This window comes from Elgaria multicarinata, chromosome 8, assembly GCF_023053635.1.
Source record: "Elgaria multicarinata webbii isolate HBS135686 ecotype San Diego chromosome 8, rElgMul1.1.pri, whole genome shotgun sequence".
NCBI lineage: Eukaryota > Metazoa > Chordata > Lepidosauria > Squamata > Anguidae > Elgaria > Elgaria multicarinata.
In genome coordinates, this window is record NC_086178.1 from 83,280,078 (window position 1) to 83,295,675 (window position 15,598).

At 42.0% G+C, this 15,598-nt stretch overlaps 1 protein-coding gene across 1 annotated transcript; it reads left to right on the forward strand.

Annotated features, from left to right (window-relative positions):
- The first annotated feature begins 658 nt into the window (after positions 1–658).
- On the forward strand, positions 659–13,416 carry LGI1 (leucine rich glioma inactivated 1). The gene is made up of 8 exons (XM_063131616.1): positions 659–968; positions 1,314–1,385; positions 6,065–6,136; positions 6,229–6,300; positions 7,049–7,120; positions 10,815–10,984; positions 12,332–12,496; positions 12,584–13,416. Exons 1-8 carry the CDS (start codon positions 778–780, stop codon positions 13,399–13,401), a joined length of 1,632 nt encoding a protein of 543 aa, XP_062987686.1. The 5' UTR covers positions 659–777; the 3' UTR covers positions 13,402–13,416.
- Positions 13,417–15,598: the final 2,182 nt, after the last annotated feature.

Sequence of the window (15,598 nt, forward strand, 5' to 3'; positions counted from 1 at the left end):
TCATGTGTGCCTGTTTGTTTTGCAGTGACACAAGCTTGTGAGATGAAAGCAGAGGCATAATCCCGTTGTTGTTGTTGTGTGTGTGTTTTTTGCAGTGATACTTTGGACACTGTCACTCGATTTCTTTTCCGAACCAAGAGTCCCTTTCTCCTCCTCCTGACACTTGGCATATGCAACGCCCAGCTCCCAAAGGATGTTTTCCCCGGGTGGAGGAAATCTAGTAAGAGGTGACCGATCGCTTCCCTCCCTCACCCACCCACCCCCGCCCCGACCAATACACACTCCACCGCACGCCCACGCGCCCACCGCCCACCCACCAGCAAAGCACAACGCTGTACTATTTTTGGCAACAAGAAGAGGGCCTCCCCTACGAAAAGTGAAAGCCGTGGATGTTGTCAGTTGCGTCACTTTGCAACCTAAGGCTGCGCTGTGCTCCGTGTTTTTTTGCGGTGATGCGAGTCTCTTTGCTTCTACAGCTGGTTGGATTCCCCCCCCCACTCCCTGTCTTCCAGTACCTCGCAGGTCCCCTCTCTGAGCAGTAGGCTGCCTGAGTGAATTGAAAAGAAATATACGGATCCGCTGCAGGTTTCTAGCTACAAAAAAAACACATTCAGAGGGAAAGAGAAAAGGGGCTGGAAACAAGAAACACACAGAGAGAGGGAGAAATATTGCTTGGTCTCATAGAAAGACATTCAACGGCTGAATAAAGAAAAAAAACCTGTTCATGTTTTGGGATATTATTCCTTCAACTGGCTGGAACCAGAGTGGATTAAAAGAATGGGAAATGCCAGCAAGCCTTTTAGAAGAATTGCTTCTTCCCTGTGCCTTTTCTCTGTACTGTTGCTGATTGAAGGGAGCAAACCAGGAAAGACAACATGCCCTGCGTGGTGTACTTGTACCAAAGATAACGCTTTATGTGAAAACGCCAGAGCTCTTCCACGCAGCGTTCCGCCTGACGTTATCTCACTGTAAGGGCTGTAAGCATTTGGTTCTTTAATGTATATTTAAAATAAAGCCAGCATGTGTGGGGTTTACAGGGGTGGCTGGAAGATGCCTGCAGTAGTGAAAAGCGCCAGCATTCAAAATCAGCCGCCGGGGTGGGGGGAGAACGCTAAATGTTGCCTCTCTAAATGGCATCTCTTTACCTGATTGTATTTTTCTGAATGATGTGAAAGTTATAGCATCCTTTCTTTAAAAGAAATGCCTAGTGACTACAACAACAACGAAAATGCTCCTGCGAGGTAGAGACCAGGTAGCAAATGACTACTTCATGAGCTGATGTTAACGTAAGGTCTGTTTTCTTTCCCTTCCAGAACCTTTGTGAGATCTGTTTTTACTAAAATCCCAGAAAGGAGTTTTGTCTTCTCACCATCTCTGCAACTTCTGTGAGAAAGATTTATATCCTGATTACTTGTTATGAAACGTGTATCTCAAAGTACTAAAGTAGCAGGCTTTGATCCTTGTTTTATAAGAAATAGCTAGTGCAGATCTATTATGTAACAAAATGAACCTATTGGGTCCAGTAAAGGTAATTAAAGGTGTGTCGTGCCTAGCAGATTATTTTTTGACTGAATGGCTCTTTAGTGTTTATTAATTGTCATTGTCTTTATCATGATTATAACCAGTGGCATTTACTTGGCAATACTAATTGACTCAGCTAAATGATTATGCCTGATTTTTGCTATGGGAGATGGGTTATGTTCCCATTTGGGATTCTTACATCCCATTACATCACATGAATTATAGACTTCAAAGGCTTGAAAATCATAATGGGTCATCGTAATTAATTTTCGACACTTTTAAAATATGCTACTGGTAGAATGATAGAATTGTTGCTGATGAAATAGACTGGCTCCTTTTGGAACTGAGACATGAATTGCAATGGGACAGTTCTGCAAGCAAAACTCGTACCATTCAGTAGATGTTTCACATTTCTTTGGGCAGAAGATGGATTTGTCACTTCTTCTCCATTTAAAATAATGACCTGTGTAAAAATATAAGATAGTTGATGTTTTATGCAGTAAGTATAGCCCAGAAATATTTCTTTGGAGAGCACATTTTGATTCAGAAGAAAAATCTATACCCGTGTTAAAAAGACACATAGACCTGGTTCACACATAACAACAATCCAGAGTATGGGTTGAGTATGGGTTGCTGTTGAATCGTGGATTCTTGTTGAATCATGGGTTGTTGTTACATGTGAACCCTGCACTGTGATTTCACTATGGGTTGTTAAACACAAACATTACACAGAGTTCACAACCCAACATCAAACCAGGAGTTCTTTTCCTGGGTTGTTTGTGGATAACAACCCATAGTTAAACCGTAATGCAGGGTTCTCATGTAATGACAAACCACAGTTCAACAACAACCCATTGGTTCAATGACAACCAATAATCAACCCATACTCTGGATTGTCATTACATGCAAACTATGGCCCATAAACATGACAGATTAGGTTCAGAAACCTGCCAAGAAATACTTTCACTCAATTTTTCAAAATGCAAATGATATATGTATACATGCTTGCAGCATGTGCATAATTTTGAGGTGGTTGAGTGCATAATTTTGCTTGAATATGAAGCATTACACTTTGTTTGAACATTAAATCTGTTTAGTTCACACGCTCCTGTCCTGATAGTTGATACCACGACCCTTCCTCTCCTCATCAACTGTCACGGGAGCTGATAAGAAGGCATGTGCACAGAGTAAGGTTTTGAATCCAGGACAAATGAGTAAATATAGTTACCATGGAAACCTTTCTGTTGTCCCTGTACACACAAGCTTTTTAGGAGTAAGAGCATATTGCAGAAAGGGCAAAATCTACATGTTGTCTGTTTTGGGGAAAAGAGATGGTGGCAGTCTCTGTATCTGGTTGTTTGTGTGCCCATAAAGGGAAAGGCACATCATGAGTTTGCCATTTAGCTGTGACACACCACCGGCACCGCCATCCGGCTATGCAGCGCATAGAACATGCAAGATGGCCCTCCTCAGTCAGAAAGCTTTTCAGTGACACTGCATGTTTTCTTAACAGAGAACATCCTGTTTTGAGGGCCCTTTTGTAGGTAGAAAAGCAGCTTACAAATTTTAATATAAATAAACCCACTCCATGTTACTGAAATACTGACCTTTCAGAACCACATTTGCAAACTTAGAAGCACAGCTGGCTGTTCCAGAGGTCTTTCTATTGTAAGAATAGATGTGCTAGAACAGGGGTGGGCAATGTGCGTCTGCAGGCACCAGTGTACCCCCGGACACCTTTCTTTTTATTTTATTTTTAATTAACACATTTTCTTACTGGCAGCTGGATCACCTCAAAGCAAAGCGTGTATGTGAACAAATGGAAGATGGATGGTGTGTGTGTGTGTGTGTGTGTGTGTGTGTGTGTGTGTGTGTGAGAGAGAGAGAGAGAGAGAGAATCTGTGAGTGATGAGCAAGGATAAGAGAGAAAAGGAGATCGGGGAAATGAGTTGGCACACAGATTGTGAGCAGAGAAAAAGTTTGCCTTCTGTGAAATAGATTTGTGTTGGTGCTGAAAACTGTGCCTTCAAAGGAGTTGTTTAGTGTGTTGGGCTCAGACCTCACCTCTCCCTTGTATTTATTCTTTTGGGCAGGTTACCTGTCCTTTTTGACTAACCATGTCTCCCATGGCAACCATTTTCTGGAAGTGCCCACAACAGGTTTTCAATTTGCCAAATGTGCCTGCAGGCCCATGAAGGTTGTGTTAGAGCAATGGAGGATAAATGTGCCTAGTTTCTCACCGAACCCATTTTTTTCTATAGCAGATGCCATATAAATCTCTGATGATTTTTCTGATTAATACTCTGTTTATTCAGTGCAGGATCTTAGATGTTTGTGATCTTTTGGAATGTCAGATTGTTGGTCAAAGAAGACTAGGTACCATTAAAATTATGGCTTTCATGCTATACTCTATATTATTGGTTTGTTACAATTCCCCAAGATAAGTAACAACCAATGGGAGGAATGTCAAGATATCCTATGGAGTATGTAGCCTGAAATCTGAAAAATTGAATATATTTTCCAAGTAAAATGTAGAACAACCTTCTCTGACCTATCACCCTCCGTATGTGTTGGACTACAACTCCCACCACCCCCAGCTAGCATGGCCCCAATGGGAATGATGGGGAGAGGGCTCCATAAAGCTCTCAAAAATGCACAAGATGGCAAGAATTCCATCACAGCAACTAGTAGCTGATAAGTAGGTCTGATGCAGTTTTTGTCACAAATGGTTATCACACTGCTGGACCACAGTATAACTAACAGTTAAGGTAGAGGCAGTGGAGGCTGGTGACTCTGGTGTCAATGGGGCAATGAATTCACTCTAGATTTCAATCAGAACCAGAGAACTCTAAAGGAGCTATCCAAGGTGCTTCCCAAAGTGGATTTACTGCCCCACTGACATAGGAGCCACCAGCTTCCACTCGATGGAGTAATACTTGGGAGGAATGTTGCGTAAACTCCAACCAATTGCTGGTAGGTAGAGCCAGGTTCACTTCCTTTCAGTACCATAGAAAATGGGAGAAAGAAAGATATTAGTAAAATGCCAATCAAAGCAACAGAGATTAATTAATATGTATGGCCCAAGAGATGTCGGGTGCAATCTGTTTAGACAGAAAAAAAGTTCTACAACTCCCAACATTCCCCAGCCAGCTATCCTTAAAAGGTAAATTAAAGTTCCTCTCTTTTAATTCTGTACCATTACCATATACTCCCATTTTTAAGTCAGTAATCCTTTTACACACATTGAGCCTTAAAGGAAGTAAAGCTAATAAACAACAGATTAAATAGTTGCATTTTGATCGCATTCCTCAAGGTATGTGAAACACAAAAATATTTGAAAGGAAAACATTAAACTTTAGTCTTAACAGAACATGACGGGTGTAATTTTATGCATGTTTAGACAGTAAAAAAATAAAATCATACAATTCCCAGCATGCCCCAGCAAGCATGCCCTAAGGGTTTTTTATTAAGCTCTGGTTATTATATCTAGTCTTATTTACATTTATTTGTTTGTTTATTACATTTCTATACCACCCTATAGCCAAACCCCTTGGGTGGTTCACAACAATTAAAACCGCAAAATACATCGTAAAATACAAACCATTCTCAAGTTTATTTTGCTTATTTTAATTTACAAATAAATTCTTTTCAGGATCCATAGTTTAATTCCAGCTGTCTACACTTGCAATCCTACACACATTTACTTGGAAGTAAGTCCTGTTGAACTCAGTAGATCTCCGAAGTTAGTAGACATATCTAGAGTAAATCTTATTTTAGATACAAACTTAGTTTGGGCCTCAGAAATGTATATAGAAATGCCCCATCAGAGAGAGCTTCTCTATTTATTTTAATGAAGCAGACAGTTCTGTATGCTCAAACCAAGGTGCACACAGATTTGTTCTCCTTGTTGGACTGAATGGGGAATGCTCTCTATGCAAGAGCTCCAGACAACTGGGAGCATAGGTGGAGCTCTTAAGTAGAAGACATTTATGTAAATCTATACCAATTTGTTTAATGTGCCAAAAACAGAATTTTGAACACGAGAAAAAAAGTCAGAATTACTAAGAAACAACCATGTACTATTTAGTCAATGTACTCAAGGTATAAATGCAGTAAGAAAGTAAGAGAATAGCCATGTCTTACCGGTTACTGCTGAACTATCTCCCAAGAACCTATGTCAGTTAACTTGCTGAGGATCAAGACCAGTCTTCCCAAACCAAATGCCATCCAGATGTTTTGTAGAACTCCCAGCATTCCAGACCAATGGCCATGCTGTCTGGGAACGGTGAGAGTTGAAGTCAAAAACATCTGGAGGGCATCAGGCTAGGGAAGACTGGGTTAGCTTAAACTATGGTTTGTTCAAGACTAATCTAGACTTTGTCTGCTTTTGTATAACAATCTTTCATTTTGGTAACCTTATGGGGGGCATGGAATGCAACCTTTGAGGCATACAATTCTTCATCTCCAAATGTAACCATGCACCAGGAAGGATCTGTGACCTGTTCTAAGAGCATTATTCTTTCTCTTACATTTCTCTGTACAGATTATTTACATCAAATACTTTTGACGTCATTAGTGGTGATGCTTTCATAGGCCTTCCTCATCTAGAATATTTGTAAGTTTTATACATTTATGGCCCAAGATTTCTTGAGTGTGTCTTAGCTATAGACATAGGTTTGACCAAACTGCATTTATGACCCATTACAGGTTCATAGAGAACAACAACATCAAGTCACTTTCAAACACTTCCTTCCGAGGACTGAAATCTTTAATTCACCTGTAAGTAAAGTGGTCGTCTTTATTGATTGCCTAATTTACATAAGTAATTCAGTGACATTTTTGTTTTGCTTATTAACCAACAAAAGGCTTTTGAGCTGATTATTTGGCTTGCCATTCATCAACTGATGAAGCAATTAAACAGACAAGTTGTTTAATGCAACACTAAGGGTGCACTCCTATGCATGATTAAATGGAGGGGGGGGGAACCTACAACTCCCAGCATCCCCCAGCCAGCCATGTATGTTTAGACAGAAAAAAGTCCTACAACTCCCAGCATTTCCCAGCTATGCTGGAAGTTGTAGGAGGCTTTTTTTTAGGTCTAAACATGCACAGAATGTTTAGACAGATGCTTTAAGAGAATAATCTTGTGGTCCCAGAGACCATAGGATATGGCAGATTCTACCTTCCCCACTTAAGGCTGTAAACATAGCTACAAACTTGGTGGGGGCAGTCAGGGATCCCCCCACCCTGCACTACAGCAGAATGTTCCACAAGGGCTCCTCTTCTGAGGTTGCTGTTGTAATCTCAGAAGAGGGACAGGGAGGGAGGAAAAGGGGAATGATGGTAGATGAGGAGGGAAAATAGAGATATAGACCCACTGGATACAAAAGCCTCTCCATCCCTACCCACAGCAATGCTAGGAAGCTGAGAGGACCATCTAGTGCAAATTAGGGGGGAAGGAGAGAATGGGAAGTAAAAAGGCCATGAAAGGATAATTTATCACTACTAACAAAACATCTTTTTACAGGAGTCTTGCAAACAATAATCTCCAAACACTCCCCAAAGACATATTCAAAGGACTGGATTCATTAACAACTGTGTAAGAAAGATTTTGAATTTTCACATACAATTTGAAAGACCAGAGACCATTGCTCAGCAGTAACTAATTAATGCAGAATAAGTATTGTCTAGCTGCTCATTATGAGAGTTAAGCAGCTACTGCTAGATGCTCTTGTTTTAGAATCATTCCTTATGGCACATCTATAACAAGAACTTAGAGTCATTCTGTTTTTATTACTAAACATCTCTCCAGCCTTCCAAACTGGAAATGCTTAAAAAAAACCAAAACAAGAGAGAAACAAAGTAAACAGCAGTAGGGAGGGATGACTGTTGCCTATTTGATCAATCAGCTGTGTGGGGGGTGGGAGAAATGCTCTCATTTTGAACTGAGCCTTTTAGGTTAAGATGTTGATGGGAATCAAAGAAAGGACATGCACTCATCAAAATAGCTGCACTTCACTCCCAGTTTTAGCCACAGCCATTCCCACTGCCGATAAAGCCTGCTGTTTTAAACAGCACAGCAGTTTGTCTCTTCAGAAATGGGAGCTGTAGCTGCTGCAGTGAAATCGGTAAGCTAAACTCTACCCTGAATGCATGACTCGCATGTGCTGTTTCTGCATCCTGGGCATTGTCCGCAATTCAAAGAGACTGTGGGGCAGGGGGGCATGTGCCAGGAGCTGAATTCATACACATGTTAACATAAGAATTTATAACTATGAGTCTGGAAAATATTACGTCACATTTATTTTCCCACATACATTTTCACTAGCTGCATATGTGCATGGAATGAATTGCAAAAGCACAAGTTGTTTTTGTTTTTCTTATTTTCCGAACAAGTGGTAGAGCAAGAAACATAGGACCATATTAGCTGCCTAACTCAGAGGTGGTTCATCTAGTCCAGTATTGTCAACACTGACTGGCAGCAGATCTCTAGGGTTCCAGGCAGAAGTTTTTCCTATCCTAACTGGAGATGGTGGGGATTGAACCTGGGACCTTCTGCATGCAAAGCAGGTGCGCTACCACTGAGCCATGGCCTCTCCACTGAGACATTCCGAGCTATCTTTCCAGGGGCAATTTCCTCCAGAGAAGAAAGCACTTGTGATTTATAAGTGTGACTGGCAACACAAGTTTGCTGCGAGCTCCATCAGACAGGGAAATTACGCTTCCCTACCGTTGCTTCTCTGCCCCCACTTTTGTTGCTCATTACTTCCTCTTTTGAAAGGGGAAGTAAACAATGTGCACATGGCCCATTCAGTGGGCTGTTCTGAACACACTGCTTCTCCTGCACACAGCAGGAGATAGTGGCAACTTGTGTCTTAATTTTAAATCGGACTTACTGGGGTGTTTTTTGTCATACGAAGAAGGCAAGAAGGGGCAGGAGGTGCTCGGTAGGCAGATGACGTTGTGAGAGGGACCCACAAAAATCTGTGAGTGCCCAGTAACAAGCGTGCAATGAAACACTTCTCTGATGGATCTCTGTGTGTCTTAAGCCCTGTGCACCTGTTCAGGTTTCCAGCCAGCCAACCAGGATACTATGAGCTGTAAGGGACTCAGGCAAACCCATTCACTTCCCCCCCTCAGTTTTCTTTTCTAACTGACCTTTGAAATTCCATGACTCCTGGTGAGCACTGAGCATGCTCAGTCCTCACTGGGCTGTTTCTTTTGTATGTGGGGGTGATTTCCCCCTTTTGGGGTGTTTATACTTCTGAAACCTTCATGGTTTTCCTGATCAAGCTTTTGTTTCTCTTTTGGATCCATTTCTGTTGGCCCTGGAGTACTGAGTTTGCTTTGCTGCCTGAGAGCTCCATCCGACGTGCGTTTTATTGCATGCTTGTTACTGGGCACTCATGGAGTTTGCTCAGGTCCCTCACATGAGGTTGTCTGCCTTCCACGCGCTTTCCGCCCCTTCTGGCCTTCCTTGCGCCACAAAAAAAACCCTCATTAAGTCCAATGTTTTTTTAAACTCGGAATCGCTGCTCTCTCCTGCTGTGTGCAGGAGAGAGCAGCACCATTAGAGCAGCGGACTCAATGGGCCTCGTGCTTGTTGCGTACGTCCTCTTTTGAAAAGAGGAAGTAACTGAAGAATGAAAACACAGGCGAAGAAGCGAAGGTAGGGAGCGTGTTAATCCCCGGTGTGATGGAGCTTTATTTTAAAATAAATCTATTGGCTGAGTAAAGGAAGCTGAGCTGATTCACAGAGTCAGCATTCAAGAAGCTTTGTGTGTCAATGTGTGCCCATGTGCGCAGGTATGCACGCACGCACATGCACATACTTGGGATTTGCTCACTCACCTCAGTCCTTTCTGTGTGTTTTCTTCCATGCAATTGGAATCACATGGAGTGGGATGCGCCTACTAGCCCCACCTCCACTGTCACATTGCCCACCCGCCCTGGAACCCCACCATTCACACATTGGAAGGACATCTGTCAAGAGAAGCCTACTGTAGGCATGTAGCAGGTGTGTGTGTGTGTGTGAACGAAGCCAGTCCACCTGGGGACCAAATCTAGGACTCTGGGGTTTCCTAGATTTATTTATTTATTTAAAACATTCCTTGGCCATCTTTCAGGGCAGATACCTATCCCCCTTTCCCTGGCCCCACCCTCTTTCTCCCAACAGCCAATTGCTTGGTGGCTTCCACACTTTTGCATGGTTTCCTACCCCTGCCCCATTCCAAAAGACTGAAATGTCTCTGTTAAGGCTTAATTGCTGGCAGTAAGTACTTTAAATTGAAATATGCTGGCTTTGGCCCCACCCCCTTTGGCTTTCAGCCCCACCCCCTTTTGCCTTCTCTCCCACAAACCTCTGGAATATCACCCTTCAGGAACTTCTCTGAAATTAAAGCTGGCTCTTTGTCTGAAAGAGCTTTAGAAGCCAGCCGTAACAGGTTCCAAATCACGGGGAGAGAGAATTGGGTCCACACGATCGCCAGGCAGTAAAGAATCCATGGTGGGTTGTTAAGTACGTTCCATGTAGCAGAATGAATTGCACCATTACCCTCAGCAGCGCAGGTTGTTGTGCCATGTGAACACAGCCAGGGTGGTTTGTTGCCATGGGTAACAAGCCGCCCAGAAACCATGAGCTTTTGTAGGCCTGTACATGCGTGCATATACATGCTTGGTATCTACCATGGCTTGTCAACTGTGAACTAGGCCAGAGTGAAGTGGAGCAATGCTCTCAGTTCTTTCTGATCTTCACATCTCCTTTCTTTAATTCTAATCAGTATCTTAACCTTAAAGGCTCCATTCAAAACATGGTATTTTGTTTGCTGTGCAGCTGATTGATGAAGTAAGCAAAAATAATCCCTACCCTCCACAACCTGGTGCCCTCCGGATGTTTTGGACTACAGTGCCCAGCATTCCTGGCCATTGGTCATGCTGATCTGAGGCTGGTGGGCGCTGGAGTCCAAAATACCTGGAGGATGCTAGGCTAGGTAAGACTGCACTGCAAGCTCTTGCTTACTAAGTTCTGTATAAAGACTGAGGGGCATAAAATGGAGAAAGTTTTTTTAACGGAAGAGAAAAGATGTGCATAATGCTCCTTGACTGAAACTAGTGCAGAACGTGAGCTGTTCTCCTTCTTGCAGAAGACATATTGAGTGAAAGGCTGGCAATGATATTTGCAAACACATTTTCAACAATACTTGCAAATAAATAAAAAGGGGGAAAGTAACATTTTAAAAGCACATGTACTGAAACAACCAATGATCCCATTCCACCCCCCTCCCCATCTTCAGGGACCTTAGAGGAAATGCATTCAAATGTGACTGCAAATTGAAATGGTTAGTGGTGTGGGTGAGCAGAACAAATGCAACGGTAGAAGACATTTATTGTGAGAGTCCATCTGAATATAAGAAACGCAAGATCAACAGCCTCTCTCCCAATGAATTTGACTGCATTATTACAGGTAAGTCTTCTAAACACTTTCTGTTTGTTTGCATTTGCCTATTTTTCGAATCCTAAGCACAATTCCGCAATCTGACTAGACGCAGGAAGGTGCCTTAGACCAGGGCAAACTATTTGTCAATAGTAGTCTAGCATTGCCGACTTTGACTTTGACAGCTCACCAGGTCTGAGTCAGACATCTTTCCCATCACCTGCAATATATTTCACTAGAGATGCCAGGGATCAAACCTGGGACCATCTAAATACAAAGCTGATGCTCAGGTCCTGAGCTTTGGTCCCTCCCCCCTCTCCCCACCCCACCAAAAGAACTCTAAAGTCAGATTTGGCTATGAAATTAATATTTCAGAATCAATCCTTCCAGCGGAGGCTGGTGGCTCCAATTTCAGTGGGGCTGTAAATCTGCTTTGGGTTTCAGTCAGAACTCTAAGGGGCTATCCAAGGTGCCGAACCTCCAACCCCAAGTGGCTTCAGCACCTTGGATAGCTCCTTTAGAGTTCTGGCTGAACCCCAAAGCTGATTCATAGCCCCATTGAAATGGGAGCCACTAACCTCCATTGGATATTTCAATCTTTATTTAGATGTTGTTGTGATATTTTTTAGAACCTGTAGCAAAAATAACCCACCAATTATTGGTTTCATCCCAGAACTATTCATTCCAGTGAGAACTGCTGCAAAGCAAGCCTTAGTGACACATGGTTCAGCTTCCTTGTGCAAGATGAGTCTTCCTCAGCCTGATACTATCCAGATATTTTTGGACTACAGCTTCCACTATCCCTGGCCACTAGCCATGCTGGCTGGGACTGATGGGAGTTATAGTCCAAAACATCTGGAGGGCCCCAGCCTGGGGAAGGCTGTGTTGCATAATTTGCCCAAGTTAAAACAGAAAAGCTATGTGGGGAGTCATTTTCAACCACAGCTCCCAATGACACACACACACACACACACACACTGCCTTCTTTGGCAGGCCACTTGAGCCCAAACAGGGTTTGGGGACTTTCACGACCACAACCATATTTTATCAACTCTCAAACTGACAGGGGCATTATTATGCTGCAATTGATTATTATTTTGAAGTAACGCAGTTCATTTCAAAGGTGGTGATGAGTGGGAAAGATGGCAGGTAAGAACAAGTTAAAGTTCATGAGCCACCCTAAACATACCAGCTACTTGCTTCTTAATGAAAAACAAATGTCAACTCCTTGTTTTAAATTACCATCTAATTAGCAGGAGAAATGGACTTAAGAACCTCACCACCGTCTGTGAACAAGCAATATGTTTTTAAAAACTACAAAGCAAGGAATAAATTAAACCAAAAACAAAAACTATCTGTTGGTATCCACTTTTTCAGAATTTGTTGTATTTCGAAAGCTGCCATATCAGTCTCTGTCAGTGGACACTTTCTCCTACGAGGATGATGAATATGTGGTTATTTCCCAGCCTTTTACTGGAAAATGTATCTTTCTTCAGTGGGACCATGTGGAAGGGACTTTTAGGAATTTTGACAACATTACAGGTATGAGTAATTCATCTTTATGAACATTATGCTACGTGATGTCAATGCCTATTGGTGATGGTGTCTCTTCCATCTTTCTCTGTGCAGGAGCATCAGTGGTTGTATGCAAGCCTGTCATTGTGGAGGATCAGCTGTACATCATTGTTGCCCAACTGTTTGGTGGCTCCCATATATACAAGAGAGACAGCAATGCAAATAAATTTATAAAAATTCAGGATATTGAGATTCTCAAAATCAGAAAGCCTAATGACATAGAAACATTCACAATTGCAAAACAGTCATACTTTGCCATTGCGGACAGTTCCAAAGCTGGCATCACCACTGTTTACAAATGGAATGGGAATGGATTTTACTCCGACCAGTCATTGCATGAGTGGTACAGAGATACTGATGTAGAGTACCTTGAAATAGCTGGCAAGCCTCACCTGATCCTGGCAAGTAGTTCTCAACACCCCGTCATATATCAATGGAAACAAGGAGCAAACAACTTTGTCGACCCAATTGATATTCCAGATATGGAAGATGTTTATGCTGTGAAGCACTTCACAGTGAAAGAGGATATTTATATTTGTCTGACAAGATTCATTGGTGATTCCAAAGTAATGAAATGGGGAGGATCAAAATTTCTGGATTTACAAAGGATGCCATCCAGGGGATCAATGGTATTCCAGCCTCTTCAGATAAAGAATTACCAATATGCTATTCTTGGAAGCGATTATTCCTTTACTCAAGTATATTTCTGGGAGGCAGGAAAGGCCAAGTTTGTGAAGTTTCAAGAATTAAATATACAAGCACCAAGATCTTTCACACACATTTTTGTCGACAAACAAGATTTTCTCTTTGCATCAAGTTTTAAAGGGAATACAGTGATTTATAAACATATCATAGTTGACTTAAGTGTGTGACACACACACACACACACACACACACACACGGAGTGTGGAGTCTGTTGTGAGACTTCCTCTATTGCTAACATGGACCTAATGAACTAAATGCATGACAGTGATTCTCTTTACTTGCAGTCTGCGGAATGCCTTTAACAGTTGAGATTGCTAGAATAAAGTACTACAGGTATCTTCACCCATAAATGTCAAGTCTAGTGCTGTTGGGAATTGTATTTTTTAAAGAAAGACAAATTAAAATGGTTAACTATTCTTTGAAACCACTATGTAAATATGTAGTGAAACTCCATCTGTCTTAGGTGACCAGGGGCGGGGGTGGGTGTGTGCCAATAAGATGTAATTTTCCATTATCCACCTATTTGAAAACTGCCAAATAAAATGTTTACATTTTCTTTCATATTCCATATAGTATTATTGAGAAGTAATCATTTTTGTGCATACTTTTGCTGCAGTTCAATGTTTCTGAAGGATACAGAGGCCCAAAGGCAGAGTGCCATAAACATAACATTGTACCTGGGGCTTAAATTGTTACATTGTTGCTTATACTTTGCTAGCCACTACCTGTGCATGGCATACCTTCGAGGTACAAATCCAGCAGGATTTTTAATGCAAGCAATACAATAATTGCTTGCATCTCCATGCTAAAGGATGGCAGAGGGTAGGAGTGGGGATGCGAGTTCAAGGTGCCTGTCGTAGTTGGAAAGCATCCAAATGTTATCTTTCTAAAATACCACCTTGAAATAAAACTGGTTAAATATTTATTATCAGTCCTTTTTAAGGCTTATTTACAATTTTAAACTTGTAGATTCTGTGTATATTTTCTAAAAGGCAAATCCCTCGGTGTTCAGTGGAGATTACTCCTAAGTACGTATGCATAGAGTTGCAGCCTTAGGTTTGCCCGGGTGTAAGCCCCATGGAACTCACTGGGCCTCCCTCTTGAGAAAATCTGCATAGAACTAGGCTGCAAACATTATGCAGCTAATTTTACATTTAAGGGACACTACGCATTGTTTGCTAGCATTCTCATACCACAGTGGCAAGTAGTTAAGTAGTGGTGTGTACAAGGTTAAAGAAGATGGCTTTTGGTAATATACCTTTGTCAGAGCAGTACATAAATTATCTGTACGCCCTCCCAAAAGACACATTCACAGATAGTAAATGGTACAATGCCTGTTTTATTTCTTACTGTTGTATATAGACAGCCCATAATCAGCCCTTCCTTTCTTCTAAATGGCAGAATACTGGGATGCTCTTTTAGAATATAATGGAATATTATTTTGGAAGATACTGGGACATAATTTGTATTTGTCCTGTTTACCTTGCTAGTGACCACAATTTTTAAACAAGAGGCTGAGGGAGATAATAAATGCACTTCTTCCTTCAGCCAGGGGGCCGGGGGTGGGGGGAATAACAAGTACACAATGCTATGAAGTGTTGCAGATCATGTACAGAGAAGTGCTAAACCTGAAGATTCTAAACCCAAATGCCAACCACTATTGGGAATGTCTGGTGCACCCGAAATTAAAGCACAGATTCACAGAAGAATCTGCCGCCTCTGCTAATTAATAGGAACTTAGCACTAACAGGCATCCGATGTTTTGTCCCACAGCGCTGTCACTGTGACAGAAGTTTTCAGGGAATTATACTTCAAAGCCAACCCGCTCGGTTCCTGGCACAGTATCGATGCAAACATATTCCCAAGGGAGTATTTCCTGGAATTACATTGCAGGCATTACAGGACCTCCTGGAACTCCCTCTCGTTGCCATGTTTAAGTCACAAGAAGATTTAAAAGCAGGGACAGGCAGACACACAGCCCTACATCTGAATCATAAAATGGGGGCTCCTACTGGGTGTCAGTTAAGAAATATATGACTAATTGCTCTGATTTCAAAGAAAAGTTAAGCCTGCAAGGATACTGGGCACATATCAAAAATCAATAAGAAGCTAAATATAACTGACATTATTTTTGCTCATTCTTTAACGTCCTTCAGGCTACATGTCACCCTCCCTCACCCTGATTTTATGTGGCCCTGAGCTGATTTCAGAAAGTCCTCTGCCCATGATTAATTCAGACCTCTGGCAAAGAAGGGAAGGAAGAGGGACAGAGAAAGAAAAGGGCTGATAGAGGGGGAAAGGGAGGACCCATTCACTTTTGGCTATGGCCCAACCCACCACTGGCTGTCTACTGTAGACATGTCC

Excerpts from the sequence above, each read along its gene's own strand:
- LGI1 (XM_063131616.1), top strand. The coding sequence starts at position 778 with ATGGGAAATGCCAGCAAGCCTTTTAGAAGAATTGCTTCTTCCCTGTGC. Across the intron at positions 1,386-6,064 it reads TCACCATCTCTGCAACTTCT|ATTATTTACATCAAATACTT; the intron begins GTGAGAAAGATT and ends TTCTCTGTACAG. Across the intron at positions 7,121-10,814 it reads CTGGATTCATTAACAACTGT|GGACCTTAGAGGAAATGCAT; the intron begins GTAAGAAAGATT and ends CCCCATCTTCAG.